The sequence below is a fragment of the Halichondria panicea genome, chromosome 5 (assembly GCF_963675165.1).
Source record: "Halichondria panicea chromosome 5, odHalPani1.1, whole genome shotgun sequence".
In the NCBI taxonomy this organism is placed as follows: domain Eukaryota; kingdom Metazoa; phylum Porifera; class Demospongiae; order Suberitida; family Halichondriidae; genus Halichondria; species Halichondria panicea.
In genome coordinates, this window is record NC_087381.1 from 5,646,121 (window position 1) to 5,669,658 (window position 23,538).

The following is a 23,538-nucleotide window of genomic DNA, read 5'->3' on the forward strand; positions in this document are numbered from 1 at the left end:
TGAGGATTGAGCTTCAATGGATTTACAACCGAGAGCAACACAATGAATCCATAATTATACTGACAGCAGTTAAGGTTAAGGTCATTACGATAAAACGTTATCGCATCTGTTTTACCGCTGTGGAGATGCAGCTTAATGCACAGAGTGAATGTTCTATAATTATATGAGCATCTTCTTGTTCAGTTATAGATTCAACAAACAAGAAGTATTTCACTTGTAGTGGCAAATGTTCATAAGGCATAGGGCAGAGCAGTTAACGCGAAAATTAAAAACTGCATGAGCGTTATTATATAATGGGTATACAACAACAATTTAGGAGAGTATTAGATTAGTTGTGTTCATGGGTTTTATATATTTACGTAGACAGCTGCCCTTCACGACAAGAATTAACACTATAATTATAGTAATAATGTCTGCATAATTATAAGCACTATAAAACGATCTGAACAAAACAAGTGACTTTATAATCTAGTTTTCTATACTGTAGCTCTATGCATTCAGACAGTATAATAGCTATAATTATATGCACCATATAAAAACTTGCCACTCATAACAACAGCCTATATATACGTGCTTCTATATAATATATATATAGTCATACCGCTATTTAGACTAAGGATATAGTGGCACTAGACAATAAAACAGTTAGTATCTATGCTAGAACCTGGGCATCACAAGGCTTTCCTGTGAGTGTGAAAGTTCTTTTACCTAATTATGGGTTATACTTTTTTGCCACTTTTCCTCATTTTCAAGCAATCCACGACTTTGGTGAGCCCGTTTCCAATGCAGTCTCGTCGACTTTAATGGATTCATTTTGCATGGTACTACGATCATGTTTGCTGAATTTAGAGTCTCTTGGCTTGAGATGAACAATAGTCGTTGGATTCTTGCTCTGCATATAATAATAATTATAGATATTGTCACGACTCTGAGACCATACTATATAAACAGACAGTCTAACTTGAATTACAATGGAAGGGGCACATACTAGTGTAAACCCTCGGCGTTAATTTGTGATTTAGTGTAGTCTACAGCCTCACGTCAAAGCCACGTGTACATCTAGGCCAATGTGCAGGTTCAAGCTTCTTAGCTTCTTAGCTTTTGCTCCCTTTTATTCGACAATGAAGCTTTAAAATCAAAACTACTACGTTTTGAGGTAATTATGTATAGGTGCTTGTCGTAGTACATTGTAGGGGCCTTCACACATGCATGCATGCACTGTCTATATAATTATAATTGAAGATACTACAATCTGCATACCAGATTGTTTTTTCCTGAGGTAGAAGTAGATGCACCACTGTCAGTCTTGCTTCGGCACCGCTTTAGAAAATTTGTAACCTAAAAATTTAGAAGATACATAAAAATTAATGCTAAAATAACGATATACAACACACCTTTTCACTCCGGAGCACATGGAAGAAAAATACGAACAGGCCTTGCAGTGAGTTAAAGATAGTGAACAACCATGCAAACACAATAGTGTTGCTGTTGACTGAGAGTAGACCAAACACCCAAGTCAGCCCGAGTAGTGGAAGAAGAATTATAGTGGCCTTGAAGAGTTGTCTGCATAATTTACGCACACATGCATTGGGATCAACACACGTTGCATTTACTGAATAGTATAGTGAGCACTCACGAGAATAACTGTAAAGATTCCTTTTTTCCTCTTTGTTGCATGGTTAATTTTTTTTGTTTATAGACACTGCACAAAGCAGCCAAGAGAAAGAATACGTTTACCTGTACAGGTAATCGTCATAAAGAAAATGTTAGTCAAGGTAACTGATAGACCGGACCCTATAACAACTGCAAAATGTCCTAATTCAATCCAAATGGTTGCAAGCTAAAGAGATCTCACCAGAACAACTAGTAGCATCGGTGCAACAAATGCCCATACGGCTCCTTTATCACCGGCACCAACAGCAATCCAACAACTGCATTGTACATAAGGGACAATAAAATAATGTTGTCAGTATAATTATACACATTCTAATAAGAATTTGGAGAGGTGAATCGAAAACTTACTACTCTTCTGTGCCATACTGGTCATGAATAAGTCCAGCAGATATAGCCACCGGTATCACTGGAACACCTGCAAAACAAATCCAATGCATTCGACATAATGCTCACTGAACATGCAGTAGAATGGGCAGTGGAATGCATGGGTCTAAGGGGCACTCTGCTTCCCTTGATCTCAGAGGTCAAAAGGCAACAAGCACTTTAATGTCTCGGTATTAATAGTGGTCAAGGGCCCATAATTATACCTAGTATATACATCGCATAATTATACAAAATAGAATTTACCCCATCCAATAATAAAGAATATCCACCATTTCTTGGATATTTGGCTGAAGACAACCACCAACATGAGATAGAGCATGATTCCTTCACAGAGCATCCAAAAGAACACAGCAGTGAACAAGTAGTGAAGGAGAGCAGCCACAAACGCACACGCTATCTGAAAGTGATGGCAAATTAATGGAGATCATACTATAATTATGTGGCGCACCTATGAATGTGATTATAACCGTAAGTAAAATAATTATTACGATAGATCATAGTTAATATTGTAAAAACAAAAGTATATGCATACGCGTTGAGTAAAATGCAAAGTCGCGGATCATACTTCATAATTATTCGTTTTTCGAGTGACAAAATATTGATTTTTCTATCAAGTAAGCAGTAAATATGACACTGTAATGTCATAACGTGAAATTTTTGAGACGCTTAAATTTCGTGGAATGGCCTCTAAAAGCATTTCGTCCAATAAATTTCGTGGATTGACTGCTTACCAGAAGCCACACCTTTAATCTTTGCACTTTATAGCAGATAATCGTGAAATTAATTTCATGTGTAGGATTGCTAATCCATGAAAACAGCAAAAATTAAACCCCTCGAAAATTGTGTGCTTATATAATTATATACGGTACGTATTTGCGATCTTCTTTTGTGATACCATAATGACATACAATACAGTCATAATTATAATGGTCACTGATTCGAGAACAAAACTTCAACTTTGGCATGCCATTGTCTGTGAAAGGTGAAAGGCATAAACTGCACCAGCTATACGATACTATAAACACTATAAGTACACGACTCAAGTAACACCTTGTTGGCCACAGCAGTCTGTATTCCTGACAAGAACGCCACGTAACCAAGGAGCAAAGAAATAGACAGGTTGAGATGGATGAAGTTATGAACTCTGGTCAGCAGTTCTTTTCTAAACATCAACAGCATAAAACGTTGTACGTGTATACAAAGCTATTTATAGTTTTTCGATGATTACCTCAATGCCAGGAAATAGATGATAGTTAACAGAAGAAAAAAGATGGAGATGGAACAACCGACATAAGTCAACAACGATAGAGCAAACCTGATCTCTGGAGTTGTGTCCTACAAAAGGACCAAACGTATTATAATTATTCATCCAAGTAACGTACTGCACGAGGCTCACATTCAGTGCTCCAGTGACATCCATTAGAACAGCAAATGCTGTGAAATGACTGCTCTCACAGACAATATTATATACTCTCATTTGCTTGTCTTCATCCACACTGACTGTAGTCACACCTTCCATGGACCACCTGCTGTTGGCCGCATCACTAACAATAAAGTAATTGTGACATTTTGATTGAACAACGATTAGGCAAAATTAATGATAGCTCACCTAGAAACACTCCAAAATACACATGTGGCATTTTCTGCAACTTCACTTTCAGAAAACTGCACGTAATATATATGGATTAGTGACGCTCGTAAGTTCAACTGTTATAATTATTTATTGCCTTTTGGGTAGTGAAATTGAAGGTTGCCTTTGTCTGAAAGTTATTTAACTTCACATCGGAGAAGACTTGACTAGAAATAACCTGTGAGACCGGTCTGGTCGTGTTCCTGTGTATAAGCATATACAATGAGACTGAGCAGAACATGACTAAGAGTACTGTACATTTCAAGATTGGTTTTTGGAAGAAAACCCTCCAAGTTGGAGAATAGAATGTTAACTGCTGAAACATTCCCTTCTGAAAATTGAAACCGATAAGGATAATTTTGTTTACCACTGATGTGTATATTATATGAAATACCTCGGGCGCCTCTCTCCGCAAAGAGAGCAGCTGGTATCACAGTTTGAGCTGAGCCTGTTTCTTCACTGACTTTAATAACTTCAGGAAATGTAATGTCTTCCAAATTAGTGGGGTCAACTTTCATTGCAGATAGCACTGCATGCATGCATGGACGGTAAATACAAATAATTATAAATACTAGAGCACTAAACTCTCAGTATTAGTCGGGGTATACTTTTAAAGTACATGTATAGATTACATGCAAGTCATAATTAATCAAAATTGTCTGTTCCGAGCACATCACCCCATATCCGGGGCAAGGCTGGATAACGGCATTTTCACAACCGACTTTTGTCTTTTTAAACCTTCATAATTATGAACACGATGTCATGAGCTCCAAAGGCACTACTGTGGCATCCAGCAAACAATTCAGGTGCATGAGCAGACTCGAATAAAAACATCACAGACAAGTACGCAGACAAACTACTATAACCTGGGTACCGCGGCGCGCCATGCATAGAACAAAATAATAATTATTAGCTATAATACGTCTGTTGAAGTACGCATACCGATATTCTGTCTCACAAGTGTGATTTCAGTCATGTCGCCTGTATCCACAGCTTCACTTCTTAGTGCCAATGACACATACTGACCATATAACTCTGCATTCAACAGCAATTGCTGACTCTCAGCAGAAGAACCCTGACAAGATTGTATATTATTAACATAATTCAATACCTTTGCCATTATTATACCTCTTGCAATCTTTCCCATCCTTCTGTATTCCTCTCATCAAGAACATTGCTGAGAATGTTCAGAACTCCCTATATACAAATAAAAGCAATAAAGCAAAAGGGAAATATTTTACTGTCTTACTTCACTAAAATTGAGAGAGGACATGGGACCAGCAGACTCTATGTTTTGAATTAGGTAATTCACACTTGACTTGACAATCAAATTAGTAGTGCTGAGGTCTTGAGGGAATATGGTGGAGTCTCCTGTTGCATTGACATTAGTAGCCTCCGCAAGAGAAGTAAGAAGATCATCAACTTCATTCTGAGAGGCATTTCTAAGAAATATATCATTTGCCTGAACGGGGAAAACTATAGCTGGTGAAAGATTGTATTACTTCACACGAATACATGCACTGTCATCTAATATTATTACCGTTCATGACAATACGTATTAAACTGCAAAAGTCTTACCGTGTTATTCAATATACTGATTTCTTCCCTAGCACAGTTATCAGTATTCACTGCTTCCCACATTCCTTTAAGTGTACAGAAACGAGTTGCAGTACCTGTATAATAATAATATACATGCACATCACATGCACAATCTCAATAATGACATAATTATATACCTGAAGTTGTTCCAGTTCCATTTTGTGGGCATTGCCGGGAATAGGAAAAGCCAGCCACAGTGACAGGGAAGAAAAGCCACCAGACAGAATCCTGTTCAGCTTCACAAACCATCACGCCTATAATAAAGCAAAAAAAGTTCGATTAACAAATGAATATAACCACTCGCTTCGCTCAGCCCAAAGAGCTTACAAAAACCACAACTATAATTCTGAATGCAACATTACCTGGACATGAAGAACCAACAGTACCCAGGTCAATAGTGGTGTCGTTTCTTGCAGCTACAAATATTGTCACAGGAGCTATTGTTGAAAGTTGCGGATTGCCATTGTCTGTTGCTATGACCATGAACGAGTGTGAGGATGCATTCTCAAAGTCCAGCCTCTCCTGTGTAAATATTGCACCCGAATTGTCAACTCTAAACACATCAGTTTCAGCCAGAACGTAAGCAATCAACAAGTCATTGTCTCTGTCTACAGCACCGACACATAGCACAGTAATGTTGAGTGGAGTATTCTCGGGTATAGTCGTGGAATAAGCAGCCATGGAAAACATTGGAGCATTGTCATTTTCATTAAGCACGTTCACCGTAATGCTTGCAAAAGCTGGAGGGGTGACTTTATCGGTAGCTCTAACTGTCAGTGTGTAAGTCTGAGTGTCCTCAAAGTCTAGATATGAAGTGACTAATAGTTGACCAGTGTTAGGCTCAAGTGAAAACTTATTTTGCTCATTTCCACTAGTAATGTCATATGTGAGGTTTTCGGTATCCACATCAGTGGCCATCACGATAATCAACAAATGTCCAAATAAAACGGATTCAGATATCTCAACATAATATTCAGAGACTTGAAAGGAAGGACTGATGCAATCAAAGTTCATACTCGTAGTCAGTAGACAAGAAGTGCCATTACAACACGGGTTGTCGGTACAGATACCGTCACTATTCACTAGGGGACCACAATCACATTGTTCTCCCTCCTCCTCATCCAGGAGATTGTTGCCACACAGACTGTCTGCTAATAAGCAACCGTCACCTGTGTGCATGAGTACATGCAAGGGACTAAATTACGGACGCTATATATAAAAGACCGCTAGCAAAATATCCTCCAAATAAGGAAACTAATGCTTCCATGGCCACTGCCCTCCCCACTCACTTGAGCTCTGCCCACGATCACGAATAACTCCCAACATCTCGGCTCGGCTGCGTGGAGAGAACTGATCGTTGTTGGGCTGACTACCATCTAAGGGGAACGCGTCCATTAGGTACACACCGCCAGCCTCAGGGGGATCCACAGGGGGGTCATGCTGTGTGAGGGTGGAGGTAAATATTGGGTTGGGGTCATGCTGTGTGGGGGGTGGAGGTAATATTGGGTGGGGGGTCATATAATGTGTGGGGGTAGAGGTAATATTGGGTGGGGGTCATGCTGTGTGAGGGGTATGTGTGCGCATGCATGTATGTGTATTGTAGAGGATGGGTCCATCTCTATAGAATTTTGACTGCTCATGCAGCAAAAATTACACGGTATATAAAATTATACGTATGTATATGATTATAGCAGGCCATTGAAAAGCACAGTCATGGTATATAATTATATATACACGCACATGTATGTTATACACTGTACATAATTATAGTAACGCACTGTTGAGCCGAAGTTGTGTCCTGCCTCGTGTGCAAAGGTGAACGCGGCTATGGCAGAAGGGATGCGAGTGTTGTAGTTTAAGATGCTCACAATCCCCGCATTGAGGGTCCGGTTCACACCTCCAGAGAAGGTCTGGTTCGCATCTCCAGGGAAGGTCTGAATGTTCTCACAGATGCCACCTGAACAATATATGTGTATTATATGCATGTGTGGGGGAGGAGGAGAGAGTGTGTGTGTGTGAGAGAAGTGTTCGTGGGGGTATGTGTGTGTGTGTGTGTGTGTGTGTGTGTGTGTGTGTGTGTGTGTGTGTGTGTGTGTGTGTGTGTGTGTTTGAGGGTATATATACGTACAATGCGTCATGCAAGTATCCATTTGGGTGGGTGGAATTGTGTCCACTGTTCACTCAAACAGAATGCTCCCCTAACAATGTATCGGGCGTTTCTAAAACTTGAAGCAGGGGAGTGCTGATGTATATACGTATATGGTTGGCATCTGTAGGACAGAAGTTCTAGAATGCTACTACGATTTATAAACTAGCGAAATACAAATTTAGAGATAAAATTAATGCTCAAGAATGATAGTGGGATAAAAGTTAGGGTCCTTCGTGTGCATTTACTGTAGGAAATGGAGGTCGCAAAGGAGTGTTTATATACATGCAGTTATACAAACGTGGGATCTAATTTACGCAGGATAAACTAATGGCAGCATAGCTAGACTCTATAGAGACAAGACGATTACATGTACATGACAGGATAGACTTTCCAAACCAATTATACCCGTTGTGAGAATTAAAGAAATCGTCTACAATAGCCGTTCATTAGTATTTCGTTAGTATTCATTAGTATTTCGAACACCAGTGTACCACACACCCACCCACACACACCCACACTCCACATCTCCACACACACACACACCCACACACACCTGCCGCATTGACTCCAGGTTGTGGTGCCACGTACGCTAATCCTACAACACCATTGTCAAAATCACGACTAGTGAACCGATAACTCAGACAGTACTGCGACCAATCAGCTGTCGAGTGCTCGGTGAGAAATTCCAGTACGCTAATAAACTGGTTATCGTAGAAAGTGCCACTAGCAGGAGGAGAGTTCTCGACCTCCATACCAAGAATACCAAAATGAATGCCGTCAGCCAACCCGTCATCGTCAAAGTCGGTACCCTCAAATATTCTGCTTCCCTGCAAGTGGAGGAGGGGTTACAGTTAAGTATGGTAATTTATTATCATAATGAAAGCACCACGTCACGGATGCTGATGCCTCGGTGGATGTGTCAAAGCTACATCTACTATAGCTATTGCTAATATGTGTGATATTGATGAACAATTTTCTGAATGACCCTGTGGGAAAAGAAATTGATTGGGACCACTTTGTTAAAAATGTGTTAGACGACACAAGTATACAGTGTTTTTTGCATTTAGCCATAATCATATTTTTGCTGCGTGCAGGGAATTAACTCAAAAAGTGGGAAATGATTCCAATTGGACCATGCATGATTGCAATCAATGGCTGCTGCACCATGCAGTAGAGCAGAGCCTTCTCTTATTCTCACTCTTGCAGCTACCAATAGCTAGCATTCTATATAGCGCAGAGCTAGCTACTAAGGAAGTAGCAACACTCCAGAGACAATTATATAACATAACTCAAGAACGAAGTATATCTAGTATTATTTTGCAAATCCACGAATTAATCCGGCCAAAAAGTATTACTAAGGATTGAACTGCAGCAAAGGCAGGTCTCTTGGTTGGATGTTTAAGTATGTGTAGATATTATTTAAGTGTACTGCTATACTACCTAGAGTACAATTATACCCCCCCCCCACACACACACATACACCACACACATCCTCACTCATCACACACCCCTCACCGTCAATATAATAGTTGACATCACGCTCAGTGGATTGTCTCCAGCTGCTTCCAAAGCAGTCACAAATTTGTAATCAGCAATCGCATACAGCCAACATCTAACCAGAGTGGAATCGAACCCTGTTGTCTGGCGTTTTTGAAGTCTTGCTGACTCAGCACTACGGATGACAGAGTCTTGCAATTGTAGAAGCTCCCTACGTAAGGCTTCATGGGAGGAGCCACAGGTTGCCCTGGAAACAGTGGATAAGTCGAGATCTGAGTGCCGATAAATGACACTGTGGTGACTTGCATCTCGAAGATATCTGCGAGAAATATGAATGTGTGTTAATTGCATTTACCGTAAAGCAGATAATTATATAAACTTTCGAGGAATGACCGCTAGAAAGTTTTCGGGAATTTAATTTTCACGAAATAGTAGCCTTTTTGCAGCATGCATGCATGCATGCGATATTAAATTCGTGAGTATAAATGGTTCGTGGTAAATACTTAATCAGCGAAAATCGTGAACATAATTATGCTCTCGAAATAATACCCGCTAGCTAATTTTTATACATGACCTGAAAAGTTCTAATGAAGGCCCTATGTGAAATCAAATTTGCAAGGAATAACATAGTGATGATTATCCCTAAATGTATTCATTTACAACTGCCAAGTAGGAAAGGCAATGCATGAATAATGGTAGTACTAATTTTATTCATTGCCTTTCCTGCTAGTTGCAGTTACAACAGCTTTAGCACGAGTATCTGTGACGTAGGTCTGGAGGAATGCCTTTTGTGTGCAGTCTATTGGAGATGCGCATATGAACTCTTGTTTTACGCATACAATGTACGTTCAACTTTCTGCTATTTACAACTACACAAAACATATTATACATAGAGGGCAAGCCTCTAGTGTAATGAACAATTAGAGCTTTCAACACAATGTCATGATTGCATAAGCTAACGTAGTGCCCCACCCTCTTCCTTACCTGCGCGAGGGTTCAATATGGTACATCTCCTCATCGGCAATAATCGTTCCGTCAAACACCTCATGAGCCAGGTTGCCATGCACACGAACAGAAGGGTCATCTGCATTGACATGTATAATAAATACAGCTTATATTTATGTACATAGCGGAAAATGTTTGCAGGTGTAAATTTTTGCGTTGAATGTTCTGCTGTTGTTCCTCAAAAAAAGCAAAGATTTGCACCGTATATATAATATAGTATGTATTTGTTTTGGTACAATAACCTAATTCTGCCCAGACATGCAGATTACCAAATTACAGCACATTAATTCCGAATATCAGGTTTGCAATTGCAATCACATGCAAAGAGTTGCCCGCATACTTTGCAATGCAAAGTTAGAAACGCAATCAAGCTTGTGCAGTGTTATTCGCATTCGAATAACACTGCATTCACCCGATATAACTTTAAGCAACACTGTCAGACTCGCTACGACTTTATAATAACTGTAACCCAAATGATTTCACCACTTTTCCACGAGAAAAATATTAACACTCTGGACAAAGTGGCTTAATTAATCTTCAAAGATGCACTGTTCAGCAGCCATACTTATAATTATGAACTTTGGGCATCGTTTTTAGCATGCAATAATCATGGTCAATCATAATTATTATTGGAGTGAACAATTGTATACTGAGTGTGTACAATTGAGTAGCTAAATAGTCCACTGAGGCATCAGTAGGTGCTTTCATTTGTTTAAGCTATTCAGATCGATAGCTGATCCCCTGAACATTAACCCTTATACTCTATATACACTGACTTTGATCAACACCACTGTACAGATGGATTTTGGCCAATTGACTGCTTGATTTCTGTCCGTCAATGGTTAGGGTGAAGTTCTTGTGAAAGAAACGGGTCTCAGGTTTCAACAGCAGGTTGAAGTCCCTAAAGAGAATCGTAACATTCGGTAACTATGTGTTAAGTGCTGACATAAATATATTATAGCCTTGTCTTCAATAATAGTAGAGGTTATTTGTAATGTTATTGCTAATCATACTGCCATTACTGGCGTATTATTGCTTTATATCAACAAGTTCCTTAGCTTATAATATAAACAGATATATCCATGCATGTATTTTGTATTGTGAATGGAGCATTTTATTGTAAATTGGAAGCAATAATTATTGTACACACAATTTCTGCTCACTTTCCAAAGGCAGTGAACTGTAGTTCTAGAGACTTATCCCCCACCATACTGCGTCTCACTCTGTGATGGTTCCATAGCAACGACTCGCTATCGTAGGTGAGAGGCTCGTAGTGACGAATAAAATTGCTCAGGGCTATATGTGTATGGGAGGCGTGTGTGTGTGGTGTGTGGTGTGTGGGGGCATTGTGATATAGTAACTATGCTTACTGTAAATTATAGAATGCGAAGTATAATAATTATGATTATAGTTGATGAAACAATTTCCAATCATTCCCAGGATGAACAAGGCTTCGGCCTCGCAGTTGAGTCCCTTGTCCATGCATTCATGGCAGGGGCGGGCTCTATTTTCCCCCAGGCAGCAGATCATGTAATATCAAGTAATGATTATTCTTAGCTAGCAATAAGTGTTTTAATGTGTGCACGAGGAGGATGCAGTACTGAATGCTCGAGCGTATATAGCGAGTGCATTACTCAACCGAGAGAGCATTATTGCATCATCCGTAAAACACGTTGGCTAACTAAGTGTGTTATAATTATTATTATTATTGAGGTACTAGCACTGTGTATCAATGTGCTTCCATGCATGCCTGCAGTTGGTCTTCAGCTGCTGCATATGGCCAGCTAGAGAAACTCACCGAACTCTGTCAGGCATCAAATTGTGCCAAATAAAAGTGCACGAAAAAAATCTAAACTATAATTGCACACAAAATCGATTTGCGTATTGATAACACTCCAGCCTGCTTGGACACAGCGGCTTTGTAGCCATCTTTAGATGGCCATGGAAATACTACCGAGCGAAAACTCAAGCTGAGTTCAATCTAGATATATAGAGTGCAAGCAGTACAGGGCCAGGGTGCCATGGGGCAATTCCCATAAACAAAAAACCTTGCAAAGCGATATCCTTTGACCATTGTAAAGTGCTGAATCAGCAATGAGCCCCACCCACCCTAGCTGCTAGGAGTGGGTAGGGCTCATTGCTGATTCAGCACTTTATAAACTGCTTTGCAGGTAAACTGGTTCCCTGATTGCCTGATCCTTGTGGAATTGCTCCACGTACCCTGTATACTGCACTCTATCTTGTGTCAGCTAGCTCTAGCTGTGCATATATATTATGTAGATCTAGTTTGGCAAATTTAAAACGGAAAACCATACCGGCATACGTTTTGCACTATTTCGCAGTTTTTTCATGGCCATCTGTTAGTGTGTGTAATTGTTGGTGCATTACACGCACTTTTACTTGATGCCTAACAGAGTTCGGTGACCTACTTCACTATATATAGGTGAGAGTGTATACCAATGTCAACCATTGTTCTATATCTCTGACACAGACACAGTACATTGTGAAGTCTCACCTTCTCCTCGGACGATCCCCAGGAGAAGAGCGACGCATAACAGGCTGTATAACTTCATGTAGATGACTAGACTCTTAGTCTATCCGATCTCTTAGTATAGCTAGCTAGCTAGCTCTAGATTGACACACCTCTAAAAGTGGAGTCTATAATTATAATTATGACAAAATTAATTTTCAATGCGCATGCTCAGTGCCGTCCATTTATACAGTTTTCAATGCGCATGCTCAGTGCCGTCCATTTATACAGCGACTCAGAGACTCTTGTCTGTCACATCAAAGTCAAAGTAAGCTGTATATTACTTAGTGCATGTATAGATATGATAGAAGAGTGTATATGCCTGTAGGGCCTAAGCAATCCATAACACAATGTAGACTTGTTATACCTATAGCAGGTACATCTAATTTTATACCCAATATCGCATGCATGCATGCATGCGCCAAAGTTAAGGCTGCTGGTCCTAAATCTACGAAATCCTTTAGAATATTTTGCTGGTGAAAAATCCGGTTTGCGAATGAGCAGAAAAATTGACCCTTTCCTTGATCTAACTATTGCGATATGACAAGGATCTTTACCAGTATACATATATGCATGTATACTATAATTAGGTTTTGTATCAACCCTAGCAAAGTTCGCATAATGTTTGATACTCGCAAAACATTCTAGTAATGCAGTAACGGTCTTTCCGCGCTTTATACCCTCGAAATAATACCCGCTATACGATCATTACACACTCTATAAATTAACAACGAATCTGATTCAGTGTACTGGCAATAACTTTCCAGCCCATTTAATTAATTATGTAGACACTCTGAGCAAATCCTTAAATGGATTGAATGTGAATGTGTACTGCACTGATGTGTATACCTGTTTTTATACAGGGAACTCCCCCGAAGCAAATCACCCCACTATAACAATCAAACTGTTAAACCATAAAACCAGAAACATTCCAAGAAAGTGTTATCTGCCCTCACTAACTCAATATAATTATGGCCTCCAATACCAACTCCTCTGCAACTTGTGGTATATGCTCAGAGCTGTACCAAGATCCACGCATGCTCAATTGCCTACACTCATTCTGCAAAAAATGCTTGGAAAAGAGACTCGACGAAGGACCTTCCAAATCGAGCCTAGCCTGCCCCACGTGCAATGAATCTTCCTCTCTGTCTAGTCGTGGTATAGAGTCATTATCAAAAGATCTTATGAAGCAGAGGTGGCTGAATTTGAAGGCTTGATCAAAGGTGACAAATCTGTTTCTTGCGATGACTGTGTGAAGCGCGGACCTGCTGCCTTCTTTTGTTGTAGCTGCTGTGAATTTCTTTGTGAAAATTGTGCCGACCATCATCGCTCCTCAAGAAAGACTAAAACCCACGAGTTAGTTAGTTGCACTAAAGAAGGTGGAAAGGAAAATATATTCAAGAGCGTAGCTCACAAGCCTCTTACCTGCTCAGTGCACTCGAAGGAATCTCTCGACTATTACTGCAACACATGCAACGACCTGCTCTGTATTCGCTGTGTGGTTGGAAAGCATAAGGAACATGCTTACAAAGAAATGGATTCTGTTCGAGAGAAGGAGAAATCCGAGCTTATTTCTTGCCTTGGGAAAACCGAGGCTGCAAAGGACAAGTTGAAGAACTCCATTTCACGAGTAGAAAAAGTTATGCAAGGTGTTCAAGCAAATCACAAGGAAGTCGATCACAAAATCAATGACATTTTCAACCACCTTCAGCATAAACTAAAAGCTCGAAAAGATGCACTCTTGGCCAAAAGCGCTGATGTGGCACTCGGCAAGGAGACAGCGCTTACTCTGCAGGGCGAAGAACTCAAGAAAATGGAAAACTCACTTTCTGAAATTTGCTCAAAGTTAGAGTCGGTCACGCAAGAGTACACGGCCGTAGAAATACTTTCTGCCAAACAACCAATAACGATTAGAGCTCAACAACTTCTCGATACATTTGATAAATGCTCTCTTGATCCTTGCAAGCTAGATACAATGCCAGTATCTCTCTCTAGCACTCAACTTGAAAACGAAATCGATGCTTTTGGAGGAGTGAGTGGTGGCTGCATGCCAAGACGAAGTACAATTGATCTAGGGAAGCCAACTGCTGCTGTAGGGAGGGAGAGAAAGTTACTTTTCACTGCAAGAGATGATAATGGAAAACCTTATATTCTTGTGGGTGAGCCGGTGAAAGTTTCTCTAGCCCTGATGGGTTCAAATGAAGCAGGGATCTCCGGTGTTGTAGTTGACAAGAAGGATGGTACTTATGGTATTAGCTTCACACCAAACGCAGCTGGTGAACACAAGCTATCCATCACCATTAGCAACGAGCAAATTGAGGAGAGTCCGTTTGCGTTTTACGTTCGACAGCCAAGAAATTACGCTTCATTGTCCGCATGTTCTCATGCGTTTTCAATTTCTAGTAACCCTGGTGATGTTGCCGTCGATGATGACAACAATATGTACATTGCTGTATATGGATATCATTGTATCTCAGTGTTTGATCAAAATGGTTCCAACATTCGAACCATAGGAACAGCCGGAAGCACCGGATCTGCAGACAGTCAGTTCTACCACCCATACGGAATTGCCTTGAAAGGAAACATCATGTATGTAGCTGACACATCTAACCATCGAATACAAAAACTTACTTTGGACGGCAAGTTCATTTCCAAGTTTGGTTCAAATGGTTCTGGGAATGGACAGTTGAGCAACCCTCGAGGAATTGCTATTGACAAGAATGGAAGAGTGTTTGTATCAGAACAGAATAATCGGCGGGTTTCCGTGTTCCAATCTGATGGTGAATTCTCTCACCACATTCAAGGCAATGCTGCTGACAATAGCACTCTCGTTAACCCATGGGGACTAGCATTTGATAATGAGGGGAATCTACATGTTGCTGACTATAGCTCCCACTTGATCAAAGTGTTCACTCCAGAAGGCAATTTTGTCTCCCAGTATGGCAGTGGGATTATCCAATATCCAGCAGGAATCGCTATTGACGATGAAGGTTTTACATTTATCGGTGAACATAACAGCACGAGCAGTCGATTGATTATTCTCAATGCCCAGCACCAGCAAGTCCATAATAATTATACAGAACTTTAATTTTGTCTTTGGAGTTTGTAACGACAAAGATGGTAATGTTTTTGTGTGCGATCACAGCAACAAACGTGTCATGAAGTACTAGCAAACAGCATAATTGTGTTTGGTATACTATAATTATAGCCTTTATTAGAACAGATTAATTATACCATTATATTGCACGTGTAAACAAAATTTGTATAAGATGCTGATTATTACCATAACGGTATAGCAGGTAATTTTCGGGGGTAAAAATATCATAGGTAATATTTTCGTGGTTGGAAATTGCACTGCAGGTAAGGTAAGCAAGGTTGCTTCATTTGTGGGTAAAATATTCGTGGTCAGACATTAATTAGTGGTCATGCATGCAGACTTTCAAATGAAAACAATGAAAATTACCCGCTAATGCAGTATACGTATAATTATTATATCAAAGGTTATTCGAAGGGCTACAAAAACAGTTGAAATCGGACGTTTGCAACATACACGCTAGATGGACAATTACAGCATAGATACTATAAATTACAGTATAACTCCGAAAACATTAATATTGCCTACAGTAGACTCCAGTCACGTACCCTTGAGACCATGCAGGTTATAGTAGTCACCAAGCAGCGGTCCCACGAAATCAATCCATTCAACTTGGCCTAAATATTGCTTATAACCAAGCAAAGAGATCGTCAACATACAAATACAGCTAGCTGCCTTATCAAAAATGAACATAATCCATGCACTTTACTTTTCATAATAATTATAATAACCATTTCCATTGTTCAATGATGCACTATACCTGTGATACACATCAACAAAGTAAAGAGAGTAACATAAAATATTTAGTGAGAGAAGTAGGAAAACAAAACCAAAATAACTCCAGTGCAACAGAAAGAGAAGAGAGCTTGAATGGATTGGGTTCAGTACAAAACATACTCATTGCAACACATACATAAGAATAACACATACCATATAATTATAGGGTGGGTGGGTAATAAAGAGCAATTAGATTGACTAATAACAGGGGCAGAAGGGGGAGGTTGTTAATGTTCTCTTGGTAGCTCAGAGCTATCGTTAGTTTGGCAAGTTTGAGAGTCTTGTGGTAACAGTTCGTGAACGCGATACTTGTCTCGAATATAAGGCCGAACATCATCATCCTGTGAATAGTGTGTGTGTTTGAGGGATACGAAATAAGCAAATGCATCTTGTAATGAGCTACGCAGTGGAACACGGGGCACTGTATAGTCACACCACTCTATACGACTATACAAACTTATAGTGTCTGAAATTACTGTTGGTTTTGCCCCATAAGTCTTTATTCTACTTCAGTATTGAATGGATATAGCTACTGCACACATGGTTACACACAACCTACAGTGCTGCAAAGCTTGCACCATGCACCCTTGTCTAGGAGTGACTCCAAGAAGGGCACCATTTGCATGAGCTCAGAGTCAGTATCCTCCACAAACCAACTAGAGATAGGGACACCATTAGACATCTGTAGTAGAGAAACACACACGGTGCATTACTGAGGATTGAACACTATATACACACACGTGGCAGCACTGTTTACACTGTCAATTAAATCACAGATAACTTTACACAAATAATTTCACACCATGTTGTAATAGGATGTTTGTAAGCTCAGGGCTCAGAAAATACCACCCTTACAACATTGGACTACTTAGCCTTGAGAACAAAATGCTATACACCAGTAGTACACAACACACAATCAATACATTACTGCATTACCTGATAACCAAAGGCTTGCGGTGAATTGTCCACTATAATGACTTTGAGAGATCATGTCCGAGAATACCGAGCTCTTTGATAAACAGGCCCCCTACACAAACACAGTGTTCACGAAACAATCGGTGTTGTACCAGCTTGCGATGAGGGTCCAGTAGATTCATCAGCTTATCTGCGTACTCTTTAGTGGAGGCTGTGAAAAGGATGACCTGTGTGGTGGGCGGGGGTTAGTGATCTTTACCTGATACAATACGCATTGTAATCACACATTGCTTGCGTTTCATTGTACAGTTGTAACTTTGATGATCTCTACCTGTCTTGTACTTCAAGAAAATTATGTGCATTTATAATTCAATATTATTGTATAATTATGTACCCCCCATAAGTAGTATTACTACCACTACACTTGCACAGCACTAGGAGTCAATTTAATTGCAGGGAGGACAGTTTAATACATCGATTAAAATACAATTAATATCAATGCTAGCTAGTTCAGGGCCAGTTACCTCAAACTTCTGTGATACTCTCTCAAGGAACTCTCTAGAGAACGGCCTCAGTCTAACGGAGACAGTGTAGTTGGTGCCACTGAAGTCAATGTTGAATGTGAAGTCAGGGTTGTCCAAATGTGTGAGACTGCAGTGAACTAACGTCTCATCCTGTGTGTGTGTGTGGGTGAGTGGGTGTGTGTGTTAAGTGTATAGAAACCATCAAAGAACGAATGTGAAAAATTCGTTAAAACCATCGAACACTTGTACAGTATATATAATTGGAACCTAAGTTCTAAGTGTACCCTACCATACAAAACCAGTAGAGACTGCAGCAAATCAAATATAACTGGCATAGGGATAACACACACACTCTGAATGCAGTGCTGCATGTGCACAGAAGTTTTGATGGCTAATTTTCACTCCCAACACAAACACTTGACGCAGTAAACCAGGCCTAGGACGTGGTCATATTTGTCTATTATGTTGTTAGTACCTAACTTGACCAGTGTGGGAACAGAGTATACATGATATGATACTTATATATGGGGAAACACACTCTGACTCTGAACAGATAGTTATTGTACATGCCACTCACCAGGTCCAGTGCTAGTGTGTATTCAAGAGCTCTCCTGGTCTTGTTGGGGAGGGCAGGAGGGCGACTCAGTATCACCTCCGGTAGAGAGGGGAGGTGCTTGATGAACGCATAGCTGTACACAAGAGGGAGAGGAAATAGAAATCACATTATAAATCACATTGTACAAGAAGCATGTTTTAATAGAAGACAATTAAATTGCCTAAGCAAAAAACTGCATCAATTCCTAGTCGGGAAAAGAAAGCCAACACTGATACAGTGCTATACTGTAACAGTGTTGGCTTCTACTGAAACAGAAGTACATGTACGTATACGGGGACTTTCAGCATCGCTAATTTGTACACATGATTCATTATTCCTAACAATACCCACCACCTTTACAAGACACTATAATACGACATAATGTATGCCACACAAACATACGTCAGTCATAGTAATGCTCAAACCAAAGGAAAGAGGACGAGATACACGAGTGTCTGATATTGCAGAGTGTGTTTGTCAACACAACACATTTGGATTGTCAGCAATAGCTGAGCCAAACAAACTATCAAACGGTAGAAAAACAAACACATTCTCAAAGTCTTCTACTGAGACACGACGACTTTAGAAATGGCAAAGCAGACGTACAGTGCTTGAAGGCAAGTAGCCAATAAGACATTACACCTCCGATTGGTCTACATGTATACAGTGTACAGTGTACTAGTTCTACGCTGAAAGTCAATCAGTTACTTAGGTCAATCGTGGTTTGTTGTCAGGCTATTCTCTTTTGCAAGCTAACGCTATTACATGTAGACTGAAAGCAGGTACTAGCTAGTGCATGGTAAGTGATGTACCCAGACTTTCATAAAGGGGTGTGGCTATTTTCAATCATCAATGCAATCTCAATTCAATTAACATAGTGGTCACAAATTTGCCTCTTTATTATGCCTGAGAGGTGGTTATCAAGGTGGTTAGTACCAACTGATCAGTGAGGGCACACCCCTCCCTCCCAGCACACGTTGTTGGTAGAGGGCATGTTCACTACCTCCAACAGAAACTTAAATACCCAAACAAAAAGTATTATAATATTATGCTATTTCAAGAGTTCCGTTAACCCATTGATAGCTGATCCCCTGAACTCTGAACCCTTATGTCTCTACACTTACTTTGATCAACGCCACTGTACAGATGGATTTTGGCCAATTGACTGCTTGATTTCTGTCCGTCAATGGTTAGGGTGAAGTTCTTGTGAAAGAAACGGGTCTCAGGTTTCAACAGCAGGTTGAAGTCCCTGAAGAGAATCGTAACATTCAGTAGGTTAGTATGAAATGTATGCAAGTGCTGACAAAGACTAACGATACTTGTCTGCAGTATAATTATGGGATAGTCTAGCGCTGTCTGCAATAATAGTATTACTGTGAATGGAGCTATCAAGTGTTGGATGCATGTTACAGTACACACAATTTCCACTCACCTTCCAAAGGCAGTGAACTGTAGTTCTAGAGACCTCTCCCCCAGCATACTGCGTCTCACTCTGTGATGGTTCCATAGCAACGACTCGCTGTCGTAGGTGAGAGGCTCGTAGTGACGAATAAAATGGCTCAGGGCTATAATTATGTATGTGTGTGGTGTGTGTGTGGTGTGTGTGTGGTGTGTGTGTGGTGTGTAGTGTGTGGTGTGTGGTGTGTGGGGGCATTGCGATATTATAGTTGTAAGCTGTTCTGTGGAATGAGAAGTAAAATTGTGCATTAAAAATCAATCACCTCACCAATCTTATACATGTATCTGAATGTGTATGAGCCAGGGCACTGTGCAGTAGGTGATATAAAGCAAACAACCCTCTCTTAAGTACGTATCTAGCTTACTATACTATGGCCAACTACAGGTGATAGTGTATATAATATCAGACTATCATTAAACCTCTCTGTCATAACACAGACACAGTACACTGTGAAGTCTCACCCTCTCCTTGGACGATCCCCAGGAGAAGAGCGACGCATAACAGGCTGTATAACTTCATATCATGTAAACCAACATCAGTTTTCTGTGAATGTTCAGGATTTTGAGGTGGGGCCTTTACGGTGACACACCCCTAAAAGTGAAAAGTCGACCCTTTACCAGGTTGTTTCATTGTGGCGACATTATGCGCGCGCATGCATGCTCAGTATCGCCTTTTCTTCTCATAACTCAAACTCACATCGGTCAAGGCAGAGATAAAGTAAAGAAATCTATTACTCTATCTCTGGTCAAGGTCAGGAACTCGTGAAGAATAAGTAAGTATATAGTAAATACCTTATGCCCTAGGCATCGATAAGCAATTCACAATGGATATTTACAAATACACACTATTTATTTACAAAGACTAAGACAGTAGACTTACTATACTGTCTTTTGTTTACATACTGTATACACCAGTGTGGTTATCTGAACAATATACATTGCAGTCTTTATCAATGACTGTACAATAATTAAGACAATAAATACCCGTACATTATTATTACAATGACTGGACAATAATTTTCCAGCCCATTGAATGAATGCATAATTATGTAGACACTCCGAGCAAATCCTTAAATGGATTGCAGTAGAGTCAGTAGATATGTACTGATGTGTATACCTGATTTTATATACAGGAACTCCCCAAGGCAAATCACCCCACTATAACAATCAAACTGTTAAACCATAAAACCAGAAACATTTCAAGAAAGTGTTATCTGCCCTCACTAACTCAATATATGGCCTCTAATACCAACTCCTCTGCAACCTGTGGCATATGCTCAGAGCTGTACCAAGATCCACGCATGCTCAATTGCCTACACTCATTCTGCAAAAAATGCTTGGAAAAGAGACTCGACGAAGGACCTTCCAAATCGAGCCTAGCCTGCCCCACGTGCAATGAATCCTCCTCTCTGTCTAGTCGTGGTATAGAGTCACTATCAAAAGATCATAGGAAGACTTACGAAGCAGAGGTTGCTGAATTTGAAGGCTTGATCAAAGGTGACAAATCTGTTTTTTGCGATCACTGTGTGAAGGGGCAAGCTGCCTTCTTTTGTTGTAGCTGCTGCGAGTTTCTCTGTGAGAAATGTGCTGACCATCATCGCTCATGGAGGAAGACTAAAAACCACGAGTTAGTTAGCTGTACTAAAGAAGGTGGAAAGGAAAATATATTCAAGAGCGTAGCTCACAAGCCTCTTACCTGCTCAGTACACTCGAAAGAATCTCTCGACTATTACTGCAACACATGCAACGACCTGCTCTGCATTCGCTGTGTGGTTGGAAAGCACAAAGAACATGCTTACGAAGAAATGGATTCTGTTCGAGAGAAGGAGAAATCCGAGCTTAGTTCTTACCTTGGGAAAACCGAGGCTGCAAAGGACAAGTTGAAGAATTCCATTTCACAAGTGGAAAAGGTCATGCAAGGTGTTCAAGCTAAACACAAGGAAGTCGATCATAAAATCAATGACATTTTCAACCACCTTCAGCGTAAACTAAAAGCTCGAAAAGATGCACTCTTGGCCAAAAGCGCTGATGTGGCACTCGGCAAAGAGACAGCGCTTACTCTCCAGGGTGAAGAGCTCAAGAAAATGGAAGATTCTCTTTCCGAAATTTGTTCAAAGTTAGAGTCAGTCACGCAAGAGTACACAGCCGTAGAAATGCTAGCTGCCAAGCAACCGATAACAATTCGAGCTCAACAACTTCTTGATACATTTGATAAATGCTCTCTTGATCCTTGCAAGCTAGATATAATGCCAGTATCTCTCCTTAGCACTCAACTTGAAAATGAAATTGATACTTTTGGAGCTGTGTGTGGTGGTTGCATGCCAGGACAAAGTACAATTGATCTAGTGAAGCCAACTGCTGCTGTAGGGAAGGAGAGGAAGTTGCTTCTCACTGCAAAAAATGGAAATGGAAAACCTTTTCCTCATGGCGGTGAATCGGTGAAAGTTTCTCTAGCACTGATGGGTTCGAATGAAGCAGGGATCTCCGGTGTTGTAGTCGACAAGAAGGATGGTACTTATGGTATTAGCTTCACACCAAACGCAGCTGGTGAACACAAGCTATCCATCACCATTAGCAACGAGCAAATTGAGGAGAGTCCATTTGCACTTTACGTTCGACAGCCGAGAAATTACGCTTCATTGTCTGCTAGTTCTCGTACATTTTCAGTTTCTAGTAACCCTGGTGATGTTGCCGTCGATGATGACAACAATGTGTACATTGCTGTAACTGGATATCACTGCATCTCAGTGTTTGATCAAAATGGTTTCAACGTTCGAACCATAGGAACAGCCGGAGGTAACAGATCTGCAGACGGTCAGTTCTACACCCCATTTGGAATTGCCTTGAAAGGAAACATCATGTATGTAGCTGACGCATCTAACCATCGAATACAAAAACTTACTTTGGACGGCAAGTTCATTTCCAAGTTTGGTTCAAGTGGTTCTGGGAATGGACAGTTGAGCAACCCTCGAGGAATCGCTATTGGCAAGAATGGAAGAGTGTTTGTATCAGAATGGAGTAATCGGCGAGTTTCCGTGTTCCAATCTGATGGTGAATTCTCTCACCACATTCAAGGCAACGCTGCTAATAATAGCAATCTCGTTAACCCATGGGGATTAGCATTTGACAATGGCGGGAATCTACATGTTGCTGATTATAGCTCCCACTTGATCAAAGTGTTCACTCCAGAAGGCAATTTTGTTTCCCAGTACGGCAGTGGAATTATCCAATCTCCAGCAGGGATCGCTATTGACGATGAAGGTTTTACTTTTATCGGTCAGCACTACAACACAAACGCTAAATATAACTACAGTCGATTGATTATTCTTAATGCCCAGCACCAGCAAGTTCATGTTATACCTAACTTTAAGCACGTCTCCGGACTTTGTACTGACAAAGATGGTGATGTTTTTGTGTGCGATTACAACAACAGACGTGTTATGAAGTACTAACAATATTTACTATTATAATTTATTCTAGAATACTGTTATTATTGTGCGTATATATAATTATACGTATGTATAATTATAAAATTTCATGGTGCACATTGTTCAATTATCCCCATAATTAAATTAAATGGACAGTGCATAATTATTGTCTGCAAAATTAGTTTCAGTATAGTTTTCCTACATTCTGAGGATTGAGCTTCAATGGATTTACAACCGAGAGCAACACAATGAATCCATAATTATACTGACAGCAGTTAA

General features: G+C 40.2%; 3 protein-coding genes and 1 pseudogene across 4 annotated transcripts; 2 read left to right on the top strand and 2 right to left on the bottom strand.

The window, feature by feature from the left end:
* Positions 1-386: 386 nt before the first annotated feature.
* On the bottom strand, positions 387-20,399 carry LOC135335874 (uncharacterized). 2 transcript variants are annotated; one of them, XM_064531503.1, is made up of 28 exons: positions 20,294-20,399; positions 19,806-19,938; positions 19,498-19,622; positions 9,918-10,017; positions 8,952-9,252; positions 7,990-8,263; positions 7,066-7,244; positions 6,577-6,727; positions 5,650-6,456; positions 5,425-5,541; positions 5,267-5,361; positions 4,938-5,150; positions 4,817-4,885; positions 4,631-4,763; positions 4,083-4,217; positions 3,947-4,019; positions 3,786-3,891; positions 3,668-3,723; positions 3,455-3,602; positions 3,287-3,393; positions 3,109-3,220; positions 2,302-2,455; positions 2,023-2,089; positions 1,856-1,931; positions 1,637-1,737; positions 1,395-1,563; positions 1,261-1,338; positions 387-892 (listed from the first exon to the last, which is right to left on the bottom strand). In XM_064531503.1, exons 1-28 carry the CDS (start codon positions 20,349-20,351, stop codon positions 749-751), a joined length of 4,281 nt encoding a protein of 1,426 aa, XP_064387573.1. In that variant the 5' UTR covers positions 20,352-20,399; the 3' UTR covers positions 387-748. The 2 variants fall into 2 exon arrangements, with proteins under 2 accessions (XP_064387573.1, XP_064387574.1); XM_064531504.1 differs by lacking the exons at positions 19,498-19,622; positions 19,806-19,938; positions 20,294-20,399 and adding exons at positions 10,715-10,839; positions 11,102-11,234; positions 12,454-12,573.
* On the top strand, positions 12,692-15,556 carry LOC135336324 (E3 ubiquitin-protein ligase TRIM71-like; annotated as a pseudogene).
* On the bottom strand, positions 16,274-18,753 carry LOC135336325 (CTD small phosphatase-like protein 2-B). Its single transcript, XM_064532086.1, is given in 7 exon segments — positions 16,274-16,680; positions 16,899-17,021; positions 17,276-17,322; positions 17,325-17,481; positions 17,779-17,928; positions 18,356-18,467; positions 18,749-18,753. Coding segments are annotated over 7 exon segments (708 nt in total). The 3' UTR covers positions 16,274-16,566.
* Positions 20,400-20,451: 52 nt separating the features above from the next.
* LOC135335939 (E3 ubiquitin-protein ligase TRIM71-like) lies at positions 20,452-23,412 on the top strand. Its single transcript, XM_064531661.1, has 2 exons — positions 20,452-20,604; positions 20,965-23,412. The coding sequence occupies exon 2, from the start codon at positions 21,067-21,069 to the stop codon at positions 23,281-23,283; it is 2,217 nt and encodes a 738-aa protein (XP_064387731.1). The 5' UTR covers positions 20,452-20,604; positions 20,965-21,066; the 3' UTR covers positions 23,284-23,412.
* The last annotated feature ends 126 nt before the right edge of the window (positions 23,413-23,538 follow it).